Genomic DNA, 21,550 nt, shown 5'->3' with positions numbered 1-21,550 from the left:
TAAAAATTGTTTTGCAGTTGTTATCTGATAAGGCCAGTTAGGGGCATATATGTAGCAGGGTTAGCCTTGAGAAGTCAGCTGGTGCATTTCATATTCTGAGAATTGTGAAAAGGCAACAAAATAAGCAATTAAAGTATATTATGAAGTTATTTCATTATGCATAAATAAACATTTTCTATAAAAAACCTCAAGTTGTTTACTGTCTCTTTTTAAGGACTGATTTGATTGCTCACTGGCTGATGATCAGAATTTCCCATAGCAGAATCCAGGGACATGCAGTCAATAGAGACCTGGAAAGTGTTGCACCTACTTCACTGATTCTACAGAGGCATTTGCCGTTAGGTGTTGTGCTGGTCCTATGTGCTTGGACTAGAGGCAGAAAAAAACCTTTATTTTCACATTACATGCATGTAATGTGAAAATAAAGTTTTTTCTTTTACCTAAAATGGTGCTGTGGATACTATTCTTCCACATTGCTGTGAGAGTGGAAGTAACCCTTTCTCCACGGGCATCAAACAGAACTGACATTTGCTAAAAGGTACTAACGGGTGCTGTACTCATTTGCTAATTCTTGTGGACTAGAGGCAGGTGAGGCAGAGACTCATCTGTCATATGGGCAAAAAATAATTTCTTTATTAGTGCTTTTTTTTTCAGCTACATGTTGTGCAATGGAGAGGCACGAGCAGGTCTGCTGTCCTCTATTGCGCAACATGCTGGTTTGCTTTTGGCTATGGGCCTGCGAGAGCTGCGCCACCCACTGGTGGACAGTGGTGGTTAAGCTAGCTCATCCCGCTGCCCATAAGTGCCTATTTGATGCCGCTCTATAATGGCCTCTTTGGGGCTGTCCCAGGGAAGCCAATCGGCTTTACCCTGGTGATTGACAGCATCAGGAGAACATGACCGAGTTGCTGTCAGGTGTTTTTTTTTTGTTTTTTTAGTTATTATTTTTTGTTTTGTGACTGACTGCCTCCTAAAAGTACTACATGTGCAAGCACCAGGCAGAATTTTTTTGTTTTTTTCTATCGTTCTGTTCATTTCTTTTTTTCAGTTTTAAAACTGTGCTGTTTATTTTTGTAACAAAATGTGCTGTACCACCCCCCACCCCCGCTGTGTATTAATGTGTCACGTGTTCATTTTTTTTAACTAAAAATGAAGTTCACGTGGCCACTTCGCTTTTATTATCCTTTGGCATATGGGTTAGTATCAGATGTTGTTGAGTCACGGAAAATATGTTTTAGTTAGAGTGCCGATCATCATCTGGGGTGGGGCTTGGCTCTCTAGGAATTGCCTAACCGGCCTTCACAGTTGGAGCGAGTGCCGCTGTGTGTAGTGTGGACTGTGGCCAGTCACATTGGAAGAAGAGGGAAGTGACAAAAAATATGGCTTATAGTTGCGCTGGACTATTTAGTATCAAACCACTCCTAATAAACACAGCTTCCTCTATGCTGTGTTAAAAATAAATAATTAGTAGAAAAGTGTTTATTAGGAGGGCCCTGAACAAAGCTTAAGACACTTATATTCAATAATAATAAAAAAATATATTTATTTATGCTCTAGTAACAATGTGTGTTTTTGACAGCCTAATAAGACCTGGGACGTCTCCTTATGGTCTAGATAACAATGATTAAGAAAATATTTGTAAAACAAAGATTAAAACATACACCTATTTGTATATGAATTTGAGTAATTATATTACCAATTCACAATTATTCCTAAAAAAACAATCCCAAAATACATCCTTTTAGAACCATGCACTTGTTATTATTGTACAAGACTTTGTGAGTCTGATTGAATCTTTGATACCACCTTGATATATCTAAAATGTAACAGCTTAAAGCAGCCTGTAAACAAATACCGGAGTACACCGCTTACTGTGTAGCAATTGTTAAGTTTTAAGTAGATACCAGATTGTCCCAGTTACTGTGTAGCATTTATAGAATCAATAAGTTCCCATAGATCTCGGTTCTATGTGTATTTATTTGTGGTGTGCCACCAAATACTTTACTGTAGTGACGCTTCTGTCAGTGAATTCTGTGGAGGGGATGTCAACGTCCTGTGTGTTTCTGTACTGGACAGGTTGGCTTGCTTGCCCTCCTTGCAGCGTTACGAAGTATCAGCTGCCTTGCTCCCATGTGATCGTGTAGTTACGTCACAAGTTGTAATGTTTTTTTGAATGTTGTCATATTCGTCGCTAATACAGGAACACTGGTGACTTAGGTGATAGCGTAACTTGTACTTAGTGCTATATAGCACGCAAGTTAGGGATAGTAGATTTCGCTTGTCAGTAGGTACCAATACCAGATGATAAGATGACAGGTGAATCCAAGTTAATTCTGTGTACTTGCTCTTAGTGCTGCATAGCACACAAGTAAAAGATAGTAAATTGCAGGTATAACCTGGGTTATGTTCCAACAGATGACAGTTCATGTAAAGCTGATTAGATCCTTGGTGGGATATACCTCTCCCTCTGTGAATATAACTGCCTTTAACCCTCAATGCGTTTCACCCTGTTATGGGCTTTTTCAAGATAAGTAATAGGCAGGTATACTGAGTCTTTTATAGGCAGGTGAGACTTCCTTATTGGTCTGGCTTTGATTGGTTTTTCTTAAGGTGGTATTGTTTTCCAATATTTCTGCTAAAGGTGGTATATAACTAATTTCTAATTATAAATAAAAAGAGAGAAGCGCTCAACCTGGGAACGAACTTGTTCTATGGCTAGTTACCACTCAAGAAGCAGCCTTTTTTTGCTTAACATGTGCCTTTCACAGAGAAGAACTTTCCTGAAGCATATCCGTCTGATCTTGACTTCACAGTACAGTCCAGCCCCAGAATACCAGGCAATCCTTCTCTGAACGAGAGAAACAGCAAAACCCCAGACGTACGTTTCGGCCTATTTTGGGCCTCGTCAGTGAGGTGCAGCCATATCCCTCTAGGCACACTGAGCAACGGGTTTTTATTTATGAAAATTATGACACTTGGGGAAGTCTCCCTAAGTGTGATGCAGGAATCCAGACGTGGACCCGTTGCTCAGTGTGCCTAGAGGGATATGACTGCACCTCACTGACGAGGCCCACAACAGACCGAAACGTACGTCTGGGGTTTTGCTGTTTCTCTCCTTCAGAGAGGGATTGCCTGGTATTTCGGGGCTGGACAGTACTGTGAAGTCAGGATCAGACTGATATGCTTCAGGAAAGTTCTTCTCTGTGAAAGGCACATGTTGAGCAAAAAGAGGCTGCTTCTTGGGTGGTAACTGGCCATAGAACAAGCTATTATGCTATCTCAGGTTGAGCGCTTCTCTCTTTTTATTTAATTTCTAATTATATCTAAACAACAGTGGTTCTTTGAATTTAATAAAAACAAATAAATAAAATTCTGATAAAATTGGTTTAGAACATATTTTTTGTTAACAAGAACTGTATAATTCATATAACATATTACTCTGACCAGCAATAGTAGTATAAATGTTAAGTCTATCCTTATTAATCTATGTTTCTACTCTGATATAGGAAGTGCTACATAAAATAATATATGTTAAAAAATAAAGATTCATTCAAATAACAAATAACAAATCGAGCTCTGAGTTAAGGCCTTTTGGATATAGGGTATCAAATTTATAGATAAGTTCAGCCTCTTTAATCAGTAATCTTGTTTCAATGCCCCCCCCCCCCCCTCCAATTCATAGGTACTTTTTTTATAGCCCAATATTTCAGGTCACTGATTCTACCCTTATGTACATCTTTGTACATAACAAGTGCATGGTTCTAAAATGATGTATTTTGGGATTGTTTTTTAGGAATAATTGTAAAGTGGTAGTATAATTACTCAAATTCATATACAAATAAGTGTATGTTTTAATCTTTGTTTTACAAATATTTTCTTAATCATTGTTATCTAGACCATAGGGAGACGTCCCAGGTCTTATTAGGCTGTCAAAAACACACATTGTTACTAGAGCATAAATAAATAAAAAAAAATATATTATTATTGAATATAAGTGTCTTAAGCTTTGTTCAGCGCCCTCCTAATATACACTTTTCTACTATGAAGAGGGAAGTGAACATTAGACAGCATCTGGTTTGTTTTGGGCCGTTGCAGGCAGCAGGTATGTAAGGTACTAGACACCGGCACCACTCAATGAATAATGCGTTGCCTACTCATTTGCCTTCCAACTGAGTTTTCACTTGTTATATAGACTGACACTCAGGAATATAGAGAGGGTGACAGTCATCAAGCAACCAACCGGTCAGAAAATATATAAATAATATGGCTGGTGGTACCATATGATTTTTTTGCCACTTTAGATCCTCGTTTTTCTGAAGTTTAGTACTTGCGCAACACATGGAAAAATGTGCTGCTGACACAATTCAAACCATGCATGATAAATACTTTTTCAGCAGGACATTTTTTACATGTGTTGCAGTTTATAGTTCAAAAGTGTGATTCAGCTATAGACCATATTTATTATTGTGAAATAAGTAGGTGCAAAACTATTAACATGAAAAAAACCTGCAAAATAGATGGACTGGAATACCATTGTCAGATGTGTCTAATGCAAAGCATTGACAAAGTTAAAGGGGCATAATAGTCATAGATGAAATATGCAAAGATATATGCAGAAATATCTTTTTTACCTAACCTCCCAGCTCTCAAGTGCTTTTCTTTGATATGATTAAACCAGGCTTTACATTCAATCAGATGCCATACAGCCTTCCCCAAAAATGAGTAATAGTTCCCTCTACCTGATCTATTGATTTAACTCCAGAGCCTAAACACATGCAACAGGGCAATAATAAAATATTTTAGCATTGGAGGATTTTCTTTTTGCACTTATGTCCCTTTAAGCATTTTTGTCTCTTTTATATTTAGTTAAGTTTACGCTCCCTCTAGTAGTCAGATTTGGTTACTTCTCACATATTTTACATAGTGTTTCCATAAATGTATATTTTATTACTACCAGTTTTTATATATAATATATGTTCTAATTCCAAGAGGTCACTGATGAGATAAAATACTAATGAACAGCTCTCTTATGTTGACTGATCAGCTGTTAGTAACATTTCATCAAACAATGATCAATCTTTCATTTTTGATGGATCAAATCCTCTTAAATTTCTTCACAGGAATATGACAATAATCAGAATTTAAAAAAACATAAAATTGCCTTAAGAAACATACATATGACTGTGTGTTTAACCTTGATGAATCAGGGCTCATCAGCATGGTGTTCATCTTTAGACACTGCGTGTTACATTGATTATCACACCCAAAGACTTTTGAAAAAAATGGAAACCCAAGACCCATGCTACCATTTAATGTATACAGGAAACATATTTTGTGTCTAACAGGGAATGTCACATCTAACAGTTTAAGGCAGTTTAAGCTTATTTGCAGATGATGGTTTATTTAAAGCTGTGTTCCATTTTAAAGGGACATGAACCCCGATTTTTTTTATTTCATGATTCAGCTAGAATATATAATTTTAAAGCAACTTTACAATTTATTTTGTTGTTAATTTTGCTTTATTCTCTTTGGTATTCTTTTGTTGAAGGCAGTAATGCACTACTAGGAGCTAGCTGAACATACTGGCTGAGCCAATGACAAAAGGCATGCATGTGCAGCTACCAGTCAGCAGCTAGCTCCCAGTTGTGCTTTGCTGCTCTTGAGCCTACCTAGGTATACTTTGTAAAAAATGAATAGGTGTCCATGTAGTGTGTGTGTCAGTGAGCAGAGTGTGTGCAAGTAGTGTGTGTGTGTCAGTGAGCAGAGTGTGTCCATAGTGTGTGTGTGTGTGTGTCAGTGGGCAGAGTGTGTGTGTGTGTAAGTGAGCAGAGTGTGTGCATGTAGTGTGTGTGTGTTAGTGGGCAGAGTGTGTGCATGTAGTGTGTGTGTGTGTTAATGAGCAGAGTGTGTGCATGTAGTGTGTGTGTCAGTGAGCAGAGTGTGTGCATGTAGTGTTTGTGTTAGTGGGAAGAGTGTGTGCATGTAGTGTTTGTGTTAGTGGGCAGAGTGTGTACATGTAGTGTGTGTGTGTCAGTGAGCAGAGTGTGTGCATGTAGTGTGTGTTAGTGGGCACAGTAAGTGTGTGCATGTAGTGTGTGTTAGTGGGCAGAGTGTGTGCATGTAGTGTGTGTGTGTCAGTGAGCAGAGTGTGTCCATAGAGTGTGTGTGTTAGTGGGCAGAGTCAGCGTGTGTGTAAGTGAGCAGAGTGTGTGCATGTAGTGTGTTAGTGGGCAGAGTGTGTGCATGTAGTGTGTGTGTGTTAGTGGGCAGAGTCAGTGTGTGTGTCAGTGAGCAGAGTGTGGGCAGAGTGTGTGCATGTAGTGTGTGTAAGTGAGCAGAGTGTGTGCATAGAGTGTGTAAGTGGGCAGAGTGTGTGCATGTAGTGTGTGCGTTAGTGAGCAGAGTGTATCATGTAGTGTGTGTGTGTGTGTGTCAGTGGGAAGAGTGTGTGCATGTAGTGTTTGTGTTAGTGGGAAGAGTGTGTGCATGTAGTGTTTGTGTTAGTGGGCAGAGTGTGTGCATGTAGTGTTTGTGTTAGTGGGCAAAGTGTGTGCATGTAGTGTGTGTGTGTCAGTGAGCAGAGTGTGTGCATGTAGTGTGTGTGTTAGTGGGCAGAGTAAGTGTGTGCATGTAGTGTGTGTGTTAGTGGGCAGAGTGTGTGTATGTAGTGTGTGTATCAGTGAGCAGAGTGTGTGCATGTAGTGTGTGTGTTAGTGGGCAGAGTGTGTGTGTGTTGTCAGTGAGCAGAGTGTGTGCATGTAGTGTGTGTCAGTGAGCAGAGTGTGTGCATGTAGTGTGTGTCAGTGAGCAGAGTGTGTGCATGTAGTGTGTGTCAGTGGGCAGAGTTAGTGTGTGTGTCAGTGAGCAGAGTGTGTGCATGTAGTGTGTGTGTTAGTGGGCAGAGTGTGTGTGTGTGTCAGTGAGCAGAGTGTGTGCATGTAGTGTGTGTGTGTTAGTGGGAAGAGTGTGTGCATGTAGTGTGTGTGTGTGTGTTAATGAGCAGAGTGTGTGCATGTAGTGTGTGTAAGTGAGCAGAGTGTGTGCATAGAGTGTGTAAGTGAGCAGAGTGTGTGCATAGAGTGTGTAAGTGGGCAGAGTGTGTGCATGTAGTGTGTGTGTTAGTGAGCAGAGTGTATGCATGTAGTGTGTGTGTGTGTGTCAGTGAGCAGAGTGTGTGCATGTAGTGTGTGTGTGTCAGTGAGCAGAGTGTGTGCATGTAGTGTGTGTGTTAGTGGGCAGAGTAAGTGTGTGCATGTAGTGTGTGTGTTAGTGGTCAGAGTGTGTGTATGTAGTGTGTGTATCAGTGAGCAGAGTGTGTGCATGTAGTGTGTGTCAGTGAGCAGAGTGTGTGCATGTAGTGTTTGTGTTAGTGGGCAGAGTTAGTGTGTGTGTCAGTGAGCAGAGTGTGTGCATGTAGTGTGTGTGTTAGTGGGCAGAGTGTGTGTGTCAGTGAGCAGAGTGTGTGCATGTAGTGTGTGTCAGTGAGCAGAGTGTGTGCATGTAGTGTTTGTGTTAGTGGGCAGAGTTAGTGTGTGTGTCAGTGAGCAGAGTGTGTGCATGTAGTGTGTGTGTGTCTTAGTGGACAGAGTGAGTGTGTGGATGTAGTGTGTGTGTGTGTGTGTGTTTATTCTCCAGGTAATCAACACATTGCAGATGATGAGCTGGTGCTTTAGTGCAGTGTTTCTCAACCATGGTCCTCAAGCACCCCCAACCGGCCAGGTTTTCATTATAGCTGAACCAGTGCACCGGTGAAGTATTCAGCTGATCAGTAACACCACGGTTACTAACTGGCTTTCACCCATCAGCTGATTATTTCACCTGTGCATGGGTTCAGCTATAATGAAAACTTGCCCTGTTTGGGGGTACTTGAGGCCCCCACGGTTGAGAAACAATACTTTCGTTTAACTTAAGATACCTCTATTGGGTTCATATATGTGTTTCTCTGGCCTATCATAGCCAGTACCTCACCAGCCTCTGATCTCACCGCACGTCACTGGCAGAATCCATCTACCAAAAATGCAGTGCAGCTTCCCAGCAGCACTTTTTGGGTGTTAAACACATACACCTAGATTTAGAGTTTTGCGTTAGCCATCCAAACCAGCGTTAAGGGGTCCTAACGCTGGTTTTTACCGCCCGCTGGTATTTAGAGTCAGTCAGGAAAGGGTCTAACGCTCACTTTCCAGCCGCGACTTTTCCATACCGCAGATCCCATTACGCCAATTGCGTATCCTATCTTTTCAATGGGATCTTTCTAATGCTAGTATTTAGAGTCTTGGCTGAAGTGAGCGTTAGAACTCTAACGACAAAACTCCAGCCGCAGAAAAAAGTCAGGAGTTAAGAGCTTTATGGGCTAACGCCGGTTTATAAAGCTCTTAACTACTGTGCTCTAAAGCAGTGATTTTTAACCTTTTTTTTGCAGTGGCACACTTTTTTACATTAAAAAAATCCTGTGGCACACCACCATCCCAAACATATATATATATATATATATATATATATACACACTGTATGTATTGTGCTGTTATGCCATGCCTCCTACAAACTACCCCTGCACTGGGAGTAAAAAACAAGCAAAGTTTAAAAAATATGTCACACTGTTGTCAGTCTGCCGCGGCACACCTGAGGATCTCTCATGGCACACTAGTGTGCCACGGCACACTGGTTGAAAAACACTGCTCTAAAGTACACTAACACCCATAAACTACCTATGCACCCCTAAACCGAGGTCTCCCACATCGCCGCCACTATAATTAAATTTTTAACCCCTAATCTGCCGACCACACACCGCCGCAACCTACATTATCCCTATGTACCTCTAATCTGCTGCCCCTAACATCGCCGACACCTACATAATATTTATTAACCCCTAATCTGCCCCCCCCCCACGGCACACTGGTTGAAAAACACTGCTCTAAAGTACACTAACACCCATAAACTACCTATGCACCCCTAAACCGAGGTCTCCCACATCGCCGCCACTATAATTAAATTTTTAACCCCTAATCTGCCGACCACACACCGCCGCAACCTACATTATCCCTATGTACCTCTAATCTGCTGCCCCTAACATCGCCGACACCTACATAATATTTATTAACCCCTAATCTGCCCCCTCCCCAACGTCGCCGCTACCTACCTACACTTATTAACCCCTAATCTGCCGACCGGACCTCGCCGCCACTATAATGTATTAACCCCTAAACCGCCTCACTCCCGCCTCAAAAACCCTAATCTGCCCTCCCTAATATCGCTGACACCTAACTTCAAGTATTAACCCCTAATCTGCCGACCGGACCTCACCGCTACTATAATAAATGTATTAACCCCTAAAGCTAAGTCTAACCCTAACCCTAACACCCCCCTAAATTAAATATAATTTAAATCTAACGAAATAAAATAAATCTTATTAAATAAATTAATCCTATTTAAAGCTAAATACTTACCTGTAAAATAAACCCTAATATAGCTACAATATAACAAATAATTATATTGTAGCTATTTTAGGATTTAAATTTATTTTACAGGCAACTTTGTATTTATTTTAACTAGGTACAATAGCTATTAAATAGTTATTTACTATTCAATAGCTACCTAGTTAAAAGAATTACAAAATTACCTGTAAAATAAATCCTAACCTAAGTTACAATTAAACCTAACACTACACTAGCAATAAATTAATTAACTAAACTACCTACAATTATCTACAATTAAATCAACTAAACTAAATTACAAAAAAAAAACCCACTAAATTACAAAAAATAAAAAGATTATAAGAATTTTAAACTAATTACACCTACTCTAAGCCCCCTAAAAAAATAACAAAGCCCCCCAAAATAAAAAAAATGCCCTTCCCTATTCTAAAATAAAAAGTTAACAGCTCTTTTACCTTACCAGCCCTTAAAAGGGCCTTTTGCGGGGCATGCTCCAAAGTCATCAGCTCTTTTGCATTTAAAAAAAAACATACAATACCCCCCCCCCCAACATTACAACCCACCACCCACATACCCCTAATCTAACCCAAACCCCCCTTATAAAACCTAACACTAAGCCCCTGAAGATCTCCCTACCTTATCTTCCCCACGCCGGGTATCACCGATCCGTCCAGAAGAGGGTCCAAAGTCTTCATCCTATCCGGCAAGAAGAGGACATCCGGACTGGTAGACATGTTCATCCAGGCGGCGTCTTCTATCTTCATCCATCCGGCGCGGAGCGGGACCATCTTGAAGCAGCCGACGCGGATCCATCCTCTTCTTCCGGCGACTCCCGACGAATGAAGGTTCCTTTTAAAGGGACACTCAAGTCAAAATTATACTTCAAGATTTAGATACAGCATGCAATTTTAAACAACTTTCCAATTTACTTCAATTAACAAAATGTGCACCGTCTTTTTATATTTACACTTTTTAAGTCACCAACTCCTACTGAGCATGTGCAAGAATTCACAGCATATACGTATATGCATTTGTGATTGGCTGATGGCTGTCACATGATACAGGGGGAGTGGAAATAGACATAACTTTGCAATTTATTTAACAAAAATCTACTACTCATTTGAAGTTCAGACTAAGTGCTATTGCATTGTCTTCTTACCATGCATTTGTTGATTATACAAATCTACTGTATTGACTGGTCCTTTAAGTGACGTCATCCAAGATGGCGTCCCTCGAATTCCGATTGGCTGATAGGATTCTATCAGCCAATCGGAATTAAGGTAGGAAAAATCTGATTGGCTGATTGAATCAGCCAATCAGATTCAAGTTCAATCGGATTGGCTGATCCAATCAGCCAATCAGATTGAGCTCACATTCTATTGGCTGTTACGATCAGCCAATAGAATGCAAGCTCAATCTGATTGGCTGATTGGATCAGCCAATCGGATTGAACTTGAATCTGATTGGCTGATTCAATCAGCCAATCAGATTTTTCCTACCTTAATTCCGATTGGCTGATAGAATCCTATCAGCCAATCGGAATTCGAGGGACGCCATCTTGGATGACGTCACTTAAAGGAACCTTCATTCGTCGGGAGTCGCCGGAAGAAGAGGATGGATCTGCGTCGGCTGCTTCAAGATGGTCCCACTCCGCGCCGGATGGATGAAGATAGAAGACGCCGCCTGGATGAACATGTCTACCGGTCCGGATGTCCTCTTCTTGCCGGATAGGATGAAGACTTTGGACCCTCTTCTGGACGGATCGGTGATACCCGGCGTGGTGAAGATAAGGTAGGGAGATCTTCAGGGGCTTAGTGTTAGGTTTTTTAAGGGGGGTTTGGGTTATATTAGGGGTATGTGGGTGGTGGGTTGTAATGTTGCGGGGGGGTATTGTATGTTTTTTTTTTAAATGCAAAAGAGCTGATGACTTTGGGGCATGCCCCGCAAAAGGCCCTTTTAAGGGCTGGTAAGGTAAAAGAGCTGTTAACTTTTTATTTTAGAATAGGGTAGGGCATTTTTTTATTTTGGGGGGCTTTGTTATTTTTTTAGGGGGCTTAGAGTAGGTGTAATTAGTTTTAAATTCTTGTAATCTTTTTTTATTTTTTGTAATTTAGTTTAGTTGATTTAATTGTAGATAATTGTAGGTAGTTTAGTTAATTAATTTATTGCTAGTGTAGTGTTAGGTTTAATTGTAACTTAGGTTAGGATTTATTTTACAGGTAATTTTGTAATTCTTTTAACTAGGTAAATAGTAAATAACTATTTAATAGCTATTGTACCTAGTTAAAATAAATACAAAGTTGCCTGTAAAATAAATATAAATCCTAAAATAGCTACAATATAATTATTCGTTACATTGTAGCTATATTAGGGTTTATTTTACAGGTAAGTAGATTTAAATAGGATTAATTTATTTAATAAGATTTATTTTATTTCGTTAGATTTAAATTATATTTAACTTAGGGGGGTGTTAGTGTTAGGGTTAGACTTAGCTTTAGGGGTTAATACATTTATTAGAGTAGCGGCGAGGTTCGGTCGGCAGATTAGGGGTTAATAAGTGTAGGTAGGTAGCGGCGACATTGGGGGCGGCAGATTAGGGGTTAATAATAATAAAATGCAGGGGTCAGCGATAGCAGCGGCGGCAGATTAGGGGTTAATAAGTGTAAGGTTAGGGGTGTTTAGACTCGGGGTACATTTTAGGGTGTTAGGTGCAGACTTAGGAAGTGTTTCCACATAGGAAACAATGGGGCTGCGTTAGGAGCTGAACGCTGCTTTTTTGCAGGTGTTAGGTTTTTTTCCAGCTCAAACTGCCCCATTGTTTCCTATGGGGGAATCGTGCACAAGCACGTTTTTGAAGCTGGCTGCGTCCGTAAGCAACGCTGTTATTTAGAGTTGAAGTGGCGGTAAATTATGCTCTACGCTCCCTTTTTGGAGCCTAACGCAGCTCTTCAGAGAACTCTAAATACCAGTGTTGTTTAAAAGGTGCGGGGGGAAAAAAAACATGCGTAGCTAACGCACCCCTTTGGCCGCAAAACTCTAAATCTAGCCGATAGTTAAGAAGGACACAATGCACAAATATCTATTTTTTTATTTTTGCATTAGAATACCCTTGAAAAATACACAAAGTACAAGTAAAGGCTTTGTATGCTTGATTGTCTAGGCCAATCTTCCTAACACCCCCTTTAGAGTTTGAGATTGGGTTCATTGAGAAGAGAGAAAAAAATGTTTCTATTGTAAACGAGGCTTCAGTATCCCCAAATTAAAATCAGAATTCATTTTAATATAATCTGTTCAGTACTTAATATTGTATTCACATCTATATCCTTTTAAAACAATGCGTTATTTAGCCACTCTAGTCTGCAGATATTAATCAAGAAGTATAGTTATGTGATGTTAAGATGTCATGTGGATATTACAATATCAGTGACACACAAGTATGCCATTTAGAATGGTGTACATAATTACTTTTCTAATAACCAGGAATAAAAGGAAGAGTTTAGCAATCTGTTTCTTTTTTTCGTGTGGAGTGAAAGTAAAGAGGGCTGTATGAACTTCCTGATTGACTGCATTCCTCTAGTGATCTTTGACCAGCTTAGATTACCAATCAGAAGTGTACAACCCATGTGGGGAACATCCCTCCTCTCCTCCCTCGTCCTTCTGGATGCTGCTGTTTTCATCTGTGTGATTTAATCTTTTTCACATGCATCTCGCTCTGCGCTGTCTGTGTTTAATAACAATTTGTGGGAAGCCCATCTCACAGTGTAAGCATTACCAGTATACTGAAAGCATAGACCATCACCAGTGAGGAACCAGGCCAGCTTTTCTTTTGTTTCTACACATAGGTAAGATGTCTACATGTCAAATTTAAAAAGCCAGTCACAACTGTCTGACTGTTCCCTTTATGCACTTTTTAAATGTTTGATTTGCACTCTGTTGTCAGGAAGGAACACAGTTATCTTTAAAGAAATGACCATGATAATCTATCATTAACTAAACAACACAAATATATGTAATTTGGTGTTAAACTAGAATTATTTGTAAAAAAAAAAAAAATTTTTGGACACTTGAACATTTTTCCCTATTTATTTTTTCTGATGCAACAGTAAGGTCTTACTAAACGTGATTTCAATTTAATAACACGTCGTCTTATAGTGTATATGTGTGTGTGTGTATGTATGTATATATATATGTGTGTGTGTATATATATATATATATATATATATATATTTCCTACCTGTTCTATGTTACATTATTGCTTTTGTATTTTATTGTACCCTATTGTAACAATGCAATGTTTTGTGGACCTAGGACATACTTGAAAACGAGAGAAATCTCAATGTATCCTTCCTGGTAAAATATTTTATAAATAAATAAATATGTAACACAGTCTTAGTGTAAATTAATTAGTATTTCTTACTTACATTACACTTGTTCATAGAGTTTATGAATCTAGCTTTATAGGGAATATGTACTGTATAATGTATGTATTCTCTGTAGTTCAGTGTGTTGCCCTAGAGCGTTTTTAATTGAAAACATTGACTGCAGATGCCAGTAACAATTTTGAGGGTTATGTCAAGGGGAGGTATCTTTGGTTGATAAAATGTTTGGATGCCTGAGGACAACTTATTTTAAGTAAGCATCAGATCAACTTGTTTCCCAGTAAAAATAAATAGCTGGTATTTTAAAGTTATTGAAGAAATTCTGTGCATTCAGTTCTTTTCTCTTCTGAGATATGCCAAGCCTCAAAGTAAAGGAGGGGGCAACACCTAGCATTTTACTTTTAGCAATTAACATTTTTTTTGCTACTTATAGAGGAATACATAAAAAAAAATGTAAAAAAAATGAATAATAATAATTCTCCACTGAACTCAAACAAATTAGTGGTTCCTAAATTGTACCGTTATTTATTAAAGCCTTTGTTACTTAATTCAGTTAATGGGAGAAACATTTATACTGGGACATTAATTGCCTTGTGTACATCCTTGGATTTAAGGGGTTAATCTGTAAAACGTTCCTATAAATGATGCTGTATTTGTTCAGCTATACAGTGCATTTCCAGATGTTGCAGAGACCTGCTCTGCCCCCCCCCCCCATCCTGGTCACAGAATGTTGCCAACCATGATTCATGGAAAATAGCTCCTTTTTTTTTCTTTTTCGTGGTTTCCTCCCTTATTTTTAAAGATGCATTGCTTGTCTAAATCTGACCTGTAGATGAGGATACAAAGCTGCTTTCTCAGCATTTTTTGTACCTAATTTTAGTTCTTATGTTGGTCAGTAGAAACTTTGTATAAATTTTGGTACCATGAATAATGAGGCAGTGATTTAATTTATATGTCTCCTCTACTGCTAATGAATATTTCAAGCACTTTGCCTCTTCCACAGAGTAAGAACATTTACCATTAGATTATTACAAAGACATTTTATTTTGTCTTCTATCTGCATCTTTCTGGTTTACTTGCTAAGTGCATTATTGCTTTTGCTGTTTAGAAAAGTAGAAGGCAACTATGCTGCTACATTATGATGGATAATATTGGTATTCTTCTGCATATAAAAGGTCATTGCACTGTGGTTTTAAACTCATTCAAAACCTTCACTTTTATACTATTTGTTTATTGAATACACTTTATTAAATGAATGAACGGTCATTGTATAAAATATTTAAAGTAATCAGTATATTAGTGGTCTGTGGTTGCGTCACAGTGACTAACAAAAGGAGTTACTGTTATTTTACAGACGGTGCTCTTGTTCTGCTAGAAATGTATTTTAACAGTCTGTATTCTGGACTCTAACTTTTGTTTGTAAAATCCCTTCTATAGTGTGATGTACGTACCTCGTGCCAGGGGAATGGTCACCCTATCCCTTCCCAGCCATTCACTATGTAGTCTAATATACAATGTGTGTTGAAAATTATTTTTTTTCTCTAGTAAATAAATATTAGGATATAGTACAGTACACTACTTCCTTCTTTAGAGTCTGTTATATTTTTTATATAACCCAGGTGGTAAATCGCCATAGAACAGGCTAACAATAGTATTGAGCCAGTTGTTCGTTCCTGTGAGTGTGCTTCTCTTTCTATGTGTGTGTGTGTGTGTGTGTGTGTGTGTATATGTATGTGTGTGTATATATATATATATATGTATATATATATATATATATATATATATATATATATGTATATATATATGTGTGTGTGTGTGTGTATGTATGTGTGTGTGTGTATGTGTATATATATATACACACACACTATCTCTCTCTCTCTCTCTCTATATATATATATATATATATATATATATATATATATATATATATATATATATATTGTATGTATGTGTATATATAATATATATATATATATATATATATATATATATATATATATATATATATATTTTTTTTTTTTAATTTATTTTTCATTTAAATTATGGTGAGTAAAACCATGTGGGGGAAAACCTTATGCACTATGAATTAAAAAGTACTCAATAGGTAAAAACTTTTTTTTTTTTACCCATAGCTTCAAAACGTCTGGAAATTTCACATCTCTTTAATTGCATGTTTTGTTTTTATTCCTTTTGTCTGTTTTATGTTGTAGTTTTTTATTTTTGCCTTTTTTTATTCCAATAATTTGTTTAGCCTGTTTGTGTATATATTGCATATGCCTGAAGTTTTAGATATAAATGTTACTGGTTGGTGCTGCTATTGGTCTGTAGATGAATCCACTGTCCCTTTGTGTCACTTTTGTCATCTGTATTCTTTTAAATACTACTATTCCATCTTGATATGAAATGGATAGCTGTTAACTGTTTGCTTTGCTTTTTTTTTTTGTTAAAATACCTACAGAGTTTAGATTAATTTTAAAAATGTAAAAATTACATTTTTTCTTGTGAGTAGTTTAAAGAACAAAACAAACTTGTTTTTTTGCGTTTTATTTATATTGTTATTTTTCCTTCCCCCCTCTGATTACAGAACGTCCAGAAAGAAATAAACCAGAGCACCGATTTCCTGGGTAAGAATCTATTTTAAAACCTATTGCATCATTAAATTCTATTCCAGAAAACAGACTGTTACAATTTGAATGTGAATGGTTCACCTCATGCACATATAAAACAATGCACGCAGACCTTTGTCTTTGTTCAGTCACAGGACATGTACTAGACATTATAATAATGGTAAAAAAGCACAATCCGTCCCTTCTTGGCAGCACATTATATACAGGAATTAGCAAAATTCTATAGACACATAAAAACTATACAATTGATTACTTACTAAACAATAAAAAGTTACAAATATCAAAGACCTGTATAATAAATGGACATTAAAGTCCAGTTTATAGATAATGGGGCAAAAAAGTGCAGTAAAAAAATTATCAAAAAAATTAGAGGATTTTCATATTGCACTATTGCTTGCATGTAACTATGGGTTTAATCTCAGCAAAGGAGTTAAACAAAGTCTACTCCAGAAGGTAATACACTTCTACTCCAGTGATAAACATGGACAATCATTGGCAATTATGAAAATATGCCTCTTGTGATTGGCTCACTGGCATGTGTTCAGCTTATGATTTGAAGTTTGTCGCCAATCCATAGTTGACTTTAAAGGGACAGTCTAGTCAAACTTAAACTTTCATGATTCAGATAGGGTATGGGATTTTTAAACAACTTTTTAATTTACTTTCCATCTAAAAGGGAGGAGAGTCCATGGCTTCATTCATTACTTTTGGGAAATAAGAACCTGGCCACCAGGAGGAGGCAAAGACACCCCAGTCAAAGGCTTAAATACCTCCCCCGCTCCCCTCATCCCCCAGTCATTCTTTGCCTTTCGTCACAGGAGGATGGCAGAGAAGTGCCGAAGATTCGGAGTAGTCTCTTTTGGAGGGTAGTACTCTTCGGAATGGGACTGGAGTTTTAAGTAGTCCTGTCAGCCTCTCAGTGAGAGCCTGGATGAAGGGAGAGTCTTTCTGCAAAACCATCCTGACTCATAATAACAGCTTTAAAAGCAATCAGCGTTAAGTTTTGCTGCCTGCTTTCTGCACTCAAGTCCATTTCAGGAGCGATGCTTCCACCTGTCATTGATTCTGGTAAGATTGTTTCATTTTTTTTATACATGATGATAACACAGAAGACAGGGTCATAGTGTGGCTCCTTTTATCTTATGGAATCAAGGGTTAATATTCCTAGTGAGAGGATTATTGAACAGGGGGGGTTATACATAATATTGTTTATTGTGTTATTGCTGCGTTATGTGCGAGATGTGGGTCTGGCAATGGTGGAACTTCAGGTTGACTTTGGTAGTATTTGCGCAGCCGATTTTGGCGCGTTTTCTCCTTAGTGCAGGGGCGGTCCTGCGAGGCATCCCAGATGACTGGGTGTGAGTTTTCACTTCCTCTGTTGATCAGCGGCATAGGAGACGAAGCGGTTTCTGTAGTCCGGGTCATAGGAGGTGTTGAGTGCCCCGGCCATTGGAGGTATAAAGGTGCCTGTATTTTAAGCTAGTCTAGTCCATAATAAAAGCGCAAGCTATGGAGGACTCTGACGCGTTAGAGGGTACTCCCTCTTTAACAGTCTCATCCCTGTGTTTATTGTGAGGAGGTTCTTGTAGATCAGCCTGTTCAACTATGTTCCACATGCCTTGATAAGGTAGCAACATCTAAAACTAAAGGGATGTCTAGTACTACTGAGCCATCCACCTCTGAGTGCTCCCCATCCCAAGCGGTGCATTCCCTGCTTTCATCTCCGAGTGCACATGCAGCGCCCCAGGGTCCAACTATTACTCCTATGGGAGAAATTCGTTGGCCGTCATATTTTGTGGATCAACGGCAAACGGCAGTATCGAAAGTGATCCATGCCTTACCACGTTCTGCTAAGCGCAAGCGTAGGGAGTATCATGGTGGCCCAGCCCAGGGGTTGTCTATGCCTATGGAAACATCAGAGGCGTTATATGCTGACAAGGCCCACTCTGACTCGTTTGAGGAGGCTCCTTCTGGGTCGGAGTCAGTGTCATCTCATCCTCCGACTGCAGAGGAGCCTGACTTTAGGTTTAGGATGGAGAATTTGCGCTTTTTTCTGAAGCAAGTGCTTTCTACTCTGGAGGTCCCGGAACCGAAGCTTCCGGAGCAACCTTCAATTCCTAAGCTTGATAAGGTATTCAAGGACAGGGTAGTGCCTCAGACCTTCTCGGTTCCTGTAAAGATGGCTAATATTATTAAGAATGAATGGGAGAGATTAGGTTCTTCCTTTTCCTCTTCTTCTTCCTTTAAGAAACTGTTCCCCGTTCCGGACTCTCAGCTTGAGCTGTGGGGGACTGTCCCTAAGGTGGATGGTGCCATCTCTATGCTCGCAAAGCAGACAACTATTCCTCTTGAGGATAGTTCGTCTTTAAAGAGCCCATAGATAAAAAGTTAGAAAACATGTTAAGGAAAATGTTTCAACACACAGGGTTTGTTTTTAAACCAGCAGCGGCTGTAGCCGCAGTTTCCGGAGCTGCAACATATTAGTGTGAATCCCTGTGTAATATGGTCAAGAGGGAGACTTCCATCGACAAGATACAGGATAAGATTAAGGTGTTAAAGGTCACCAATTCTTTCATTTGTGATGCCAATATACAAATTATTCGCTTGAACGCAAAGGTTTCAGGATTCTCCGTTTTAGCTTGCAGGGCTCTGTGGCTAAAGTCTTGGTCTGTGGACTTGACCTCTAAGTCGAGGCTGTTGTCCCTGCCTTTTCAAGGAAAGATTCTGTCCGGTCCAGGATTGGATTCGATCATATCCAAGGTTACAGGAGGCAAGGGAGCTTTCCTACCACAGGATTAGAAGGCTAAGCCTAAAGGATCTACTTTACATCCCTTTCATGCGGACAAGGCCCAGTGCCAGGAGCCCGCCGTGAAAGCGGATCAGTCCAAGGGAACTTAGAAGCCTGCTCAGTCTTGGAACAAGTCCAAGCAGAACAAGAAGCCTGCCGAGACAAAATCGGCATGAAGAGGCGGCCCCTGGACCAAGAAGGGGGAAGATTGTCTTTCTTCTCCAAAGCCTGGTTGCAGGATGTTCAGGACCCTTGGGTTCTGGAGGTTGTCACCCAGGGTTACAGGATAGGATTCAGGTCCCAATCCGCCCTGGGGCAGATTCCTCTGGTCTTCAAGACTGGAAAAGAGAGCGGCCTTTCTAGATGTTATCATACCAGTACCCCAAGCAGAAAGGGGTCTAGGGTACTATTTAAATCTTTTTGTGGTTCCAAAGAAGGAGGGCACATTCCAACCGATTCTGGACCTAAAGTGTTTAAACATGTTTCTGGCGGTTCCATCATTCAAAATGGAAACTATCAGATCTATTGTACCCCTAGTTCAAGAAGGGCAGTTCATGACGACAATAGACTTGAAGGATGCTTACCTTCATGTTCCAATTCACAGGGACCACTTAAAGTTCCTAAGATTTTCATTTCTGGACCAACACTTCCAGTTTGTGGCCTTTCCCTTCGGCTTGGCGACGGCCCCGAGAGTCTTCACGAAGGTTCTGGGGGCGCTTCTTGCAGTGGCCAGATCCAGGGGCATTTCTGTGGCGCCCTATTTGGACGACATCCTAGTCCAGACGCCGTCGTTCAGCCTCACAGAGGATCATTCAAGGGCTCTTCTTTTATAGCTCCAATCTCATGGTTAGAAGATCAACTCAGGAAAGAGTTCCCTGGATCCCAGCAACAGGGTGGAGTTCCTGGGCACGATAATAGACTCTATGTCCATGAAAATATTTCTTACAGATCAACGATGCAGGAAGATTGCGTCCACCTGTCTTGCCCTTCGGTCTTACTCAAGCCCTTCGGTGGCTCAGTATATGAAGATGATCTGGCTCATGGTTTCCAGCATAGACGTCATCCCTTTCGCCAGGTTCCATCTCAGACCTCTTCAATTGTGCATGTTGAGACAGTGAAACGGCGATCATTCAGATCTATTATAATATCCATGGATGCTCGGACCAGGTACTCCCTATCATGGTGTATCCGTCCAGAGCATCTGTCCCTGGGGACATCCTTCCTGAGACCGACCTGGGAGATTGTGACAACGGACACGAGTCTGACAGGATGTGGAGCTGTTTGAGGTGCCAGATTGGAAAAAGGAAAATGGACCCGGGAGGAGTCTCTCCTTTCGATAAATATTCTGGAACTTCGAGCCATCTACAATGCTCTGAGGGCATGGCCTTTTCTGGGGTTGTTTAGCTTCATCAGATTCCAGACCGATAACAATACCTCGGTGGCTTACATCAACCACCAGGGAGGAACGAGGAGCTCCCTAGCAATGAAGGAGGTGTCTCGGATTTAGGAGTGGGCGGAGTCCCACATCTTCTCGCTCTCAGCAATCCACATTCCAGGTGTGGACAACTGGGAAGCGGACTTTCTCAGCAGGCAATCTTTCCATCCGGGGGAATAGTCTCTTCACCCCAAAGTGTTTGCGGAGATTTGTCTCAGAGGGAGAATGCCGGATATAGATCTTATGGCATCCCGACTCAATTGCAAGCTACCCCGATACGGGTCGAGGGATCCCCAGGTAGAGCTGATAGATGCCTTAGTGGTGCCTTGGGGATTCAGCCTAGCTTCCATTTTTCCACCGTTACCACTTCTACCTCATGTAGTGGCACGCATCAAGCAGGAGCGAGCTTCGGCCATCCTGATTGCTCCTTTGTGGCCGCGGAGGACGTGGTTTGCGGATCTGGTGGGGATGTCATCCTCTCCACCATGGAGGTTACCCTGTCGCAGGGATCTGCTGGAACAGGGTCCCTTTCAACATCAAAATCACGTTTCTCTGAGGCTGACTGCATGGAGATTGAACGCTTAATCTTAGCCAATAGAAGTTTTTCTAAAAGTGTGATTGACACTCTAGTTCAGGCAAGAAAGCCAGTCACTCGTTGCATCTACCATAAGGTGTTAAGGACTTACTTGTCTTGTTGTGAGAAACACGGATATCCTTGGCACAAGATGAAGGTATCCAGGATTCTGTCTTTTCTCCAATAAGGTTTGGAGAAGGGTCTTGCCGCCAGTTCCTTTAAGGGACAGATTTCAGCTTTATCAGCCTTGTTGCACAGGATACTCGCTGAGCTTCCTGACATTCAATCTTTTGTTCAGGCTCTGTCTAGAATCAGA

General features: G+C 40.1%; 1 protein-coding gene across 1 annotated transcript in view; it reads left to right on the top strand.

The window, feature by feature from the left end:
- Positions 1-21,550, top strand: part of SH3D19 (SH3 domain containing 19) — a 135,336-nt gene that overhangs the window by 39,083 nt on the left and 74,703 nt on the right. The window contains 1 exon segment of the mRNA XM_053700218.1: positions 16,395-16,434. Within this exon segment, the coding sequence (XP_053556193.1) occupies positions 16,395-16,434 (40 nt within the window).

Source organism: Bombina bombina, chromosome 2 (assembly GCF_027579735.1).
Source record: "Bombina bombina isolate aBomBom1 chromosome 2, aBomBom1.pri, whole genome shotgun sequence".
Classification (NCBI taxonomy): Eukaryota; Metazoa; Chordata; class Amphibia; order Anura; family Bombinatoridae; genus Bombina; species Bombina bombina.
The sequence above is the reverse complement of the archived record's forward strand: the minus strand, read 5'-3'. Positions and strand labels throughout refer to the sequence as shown.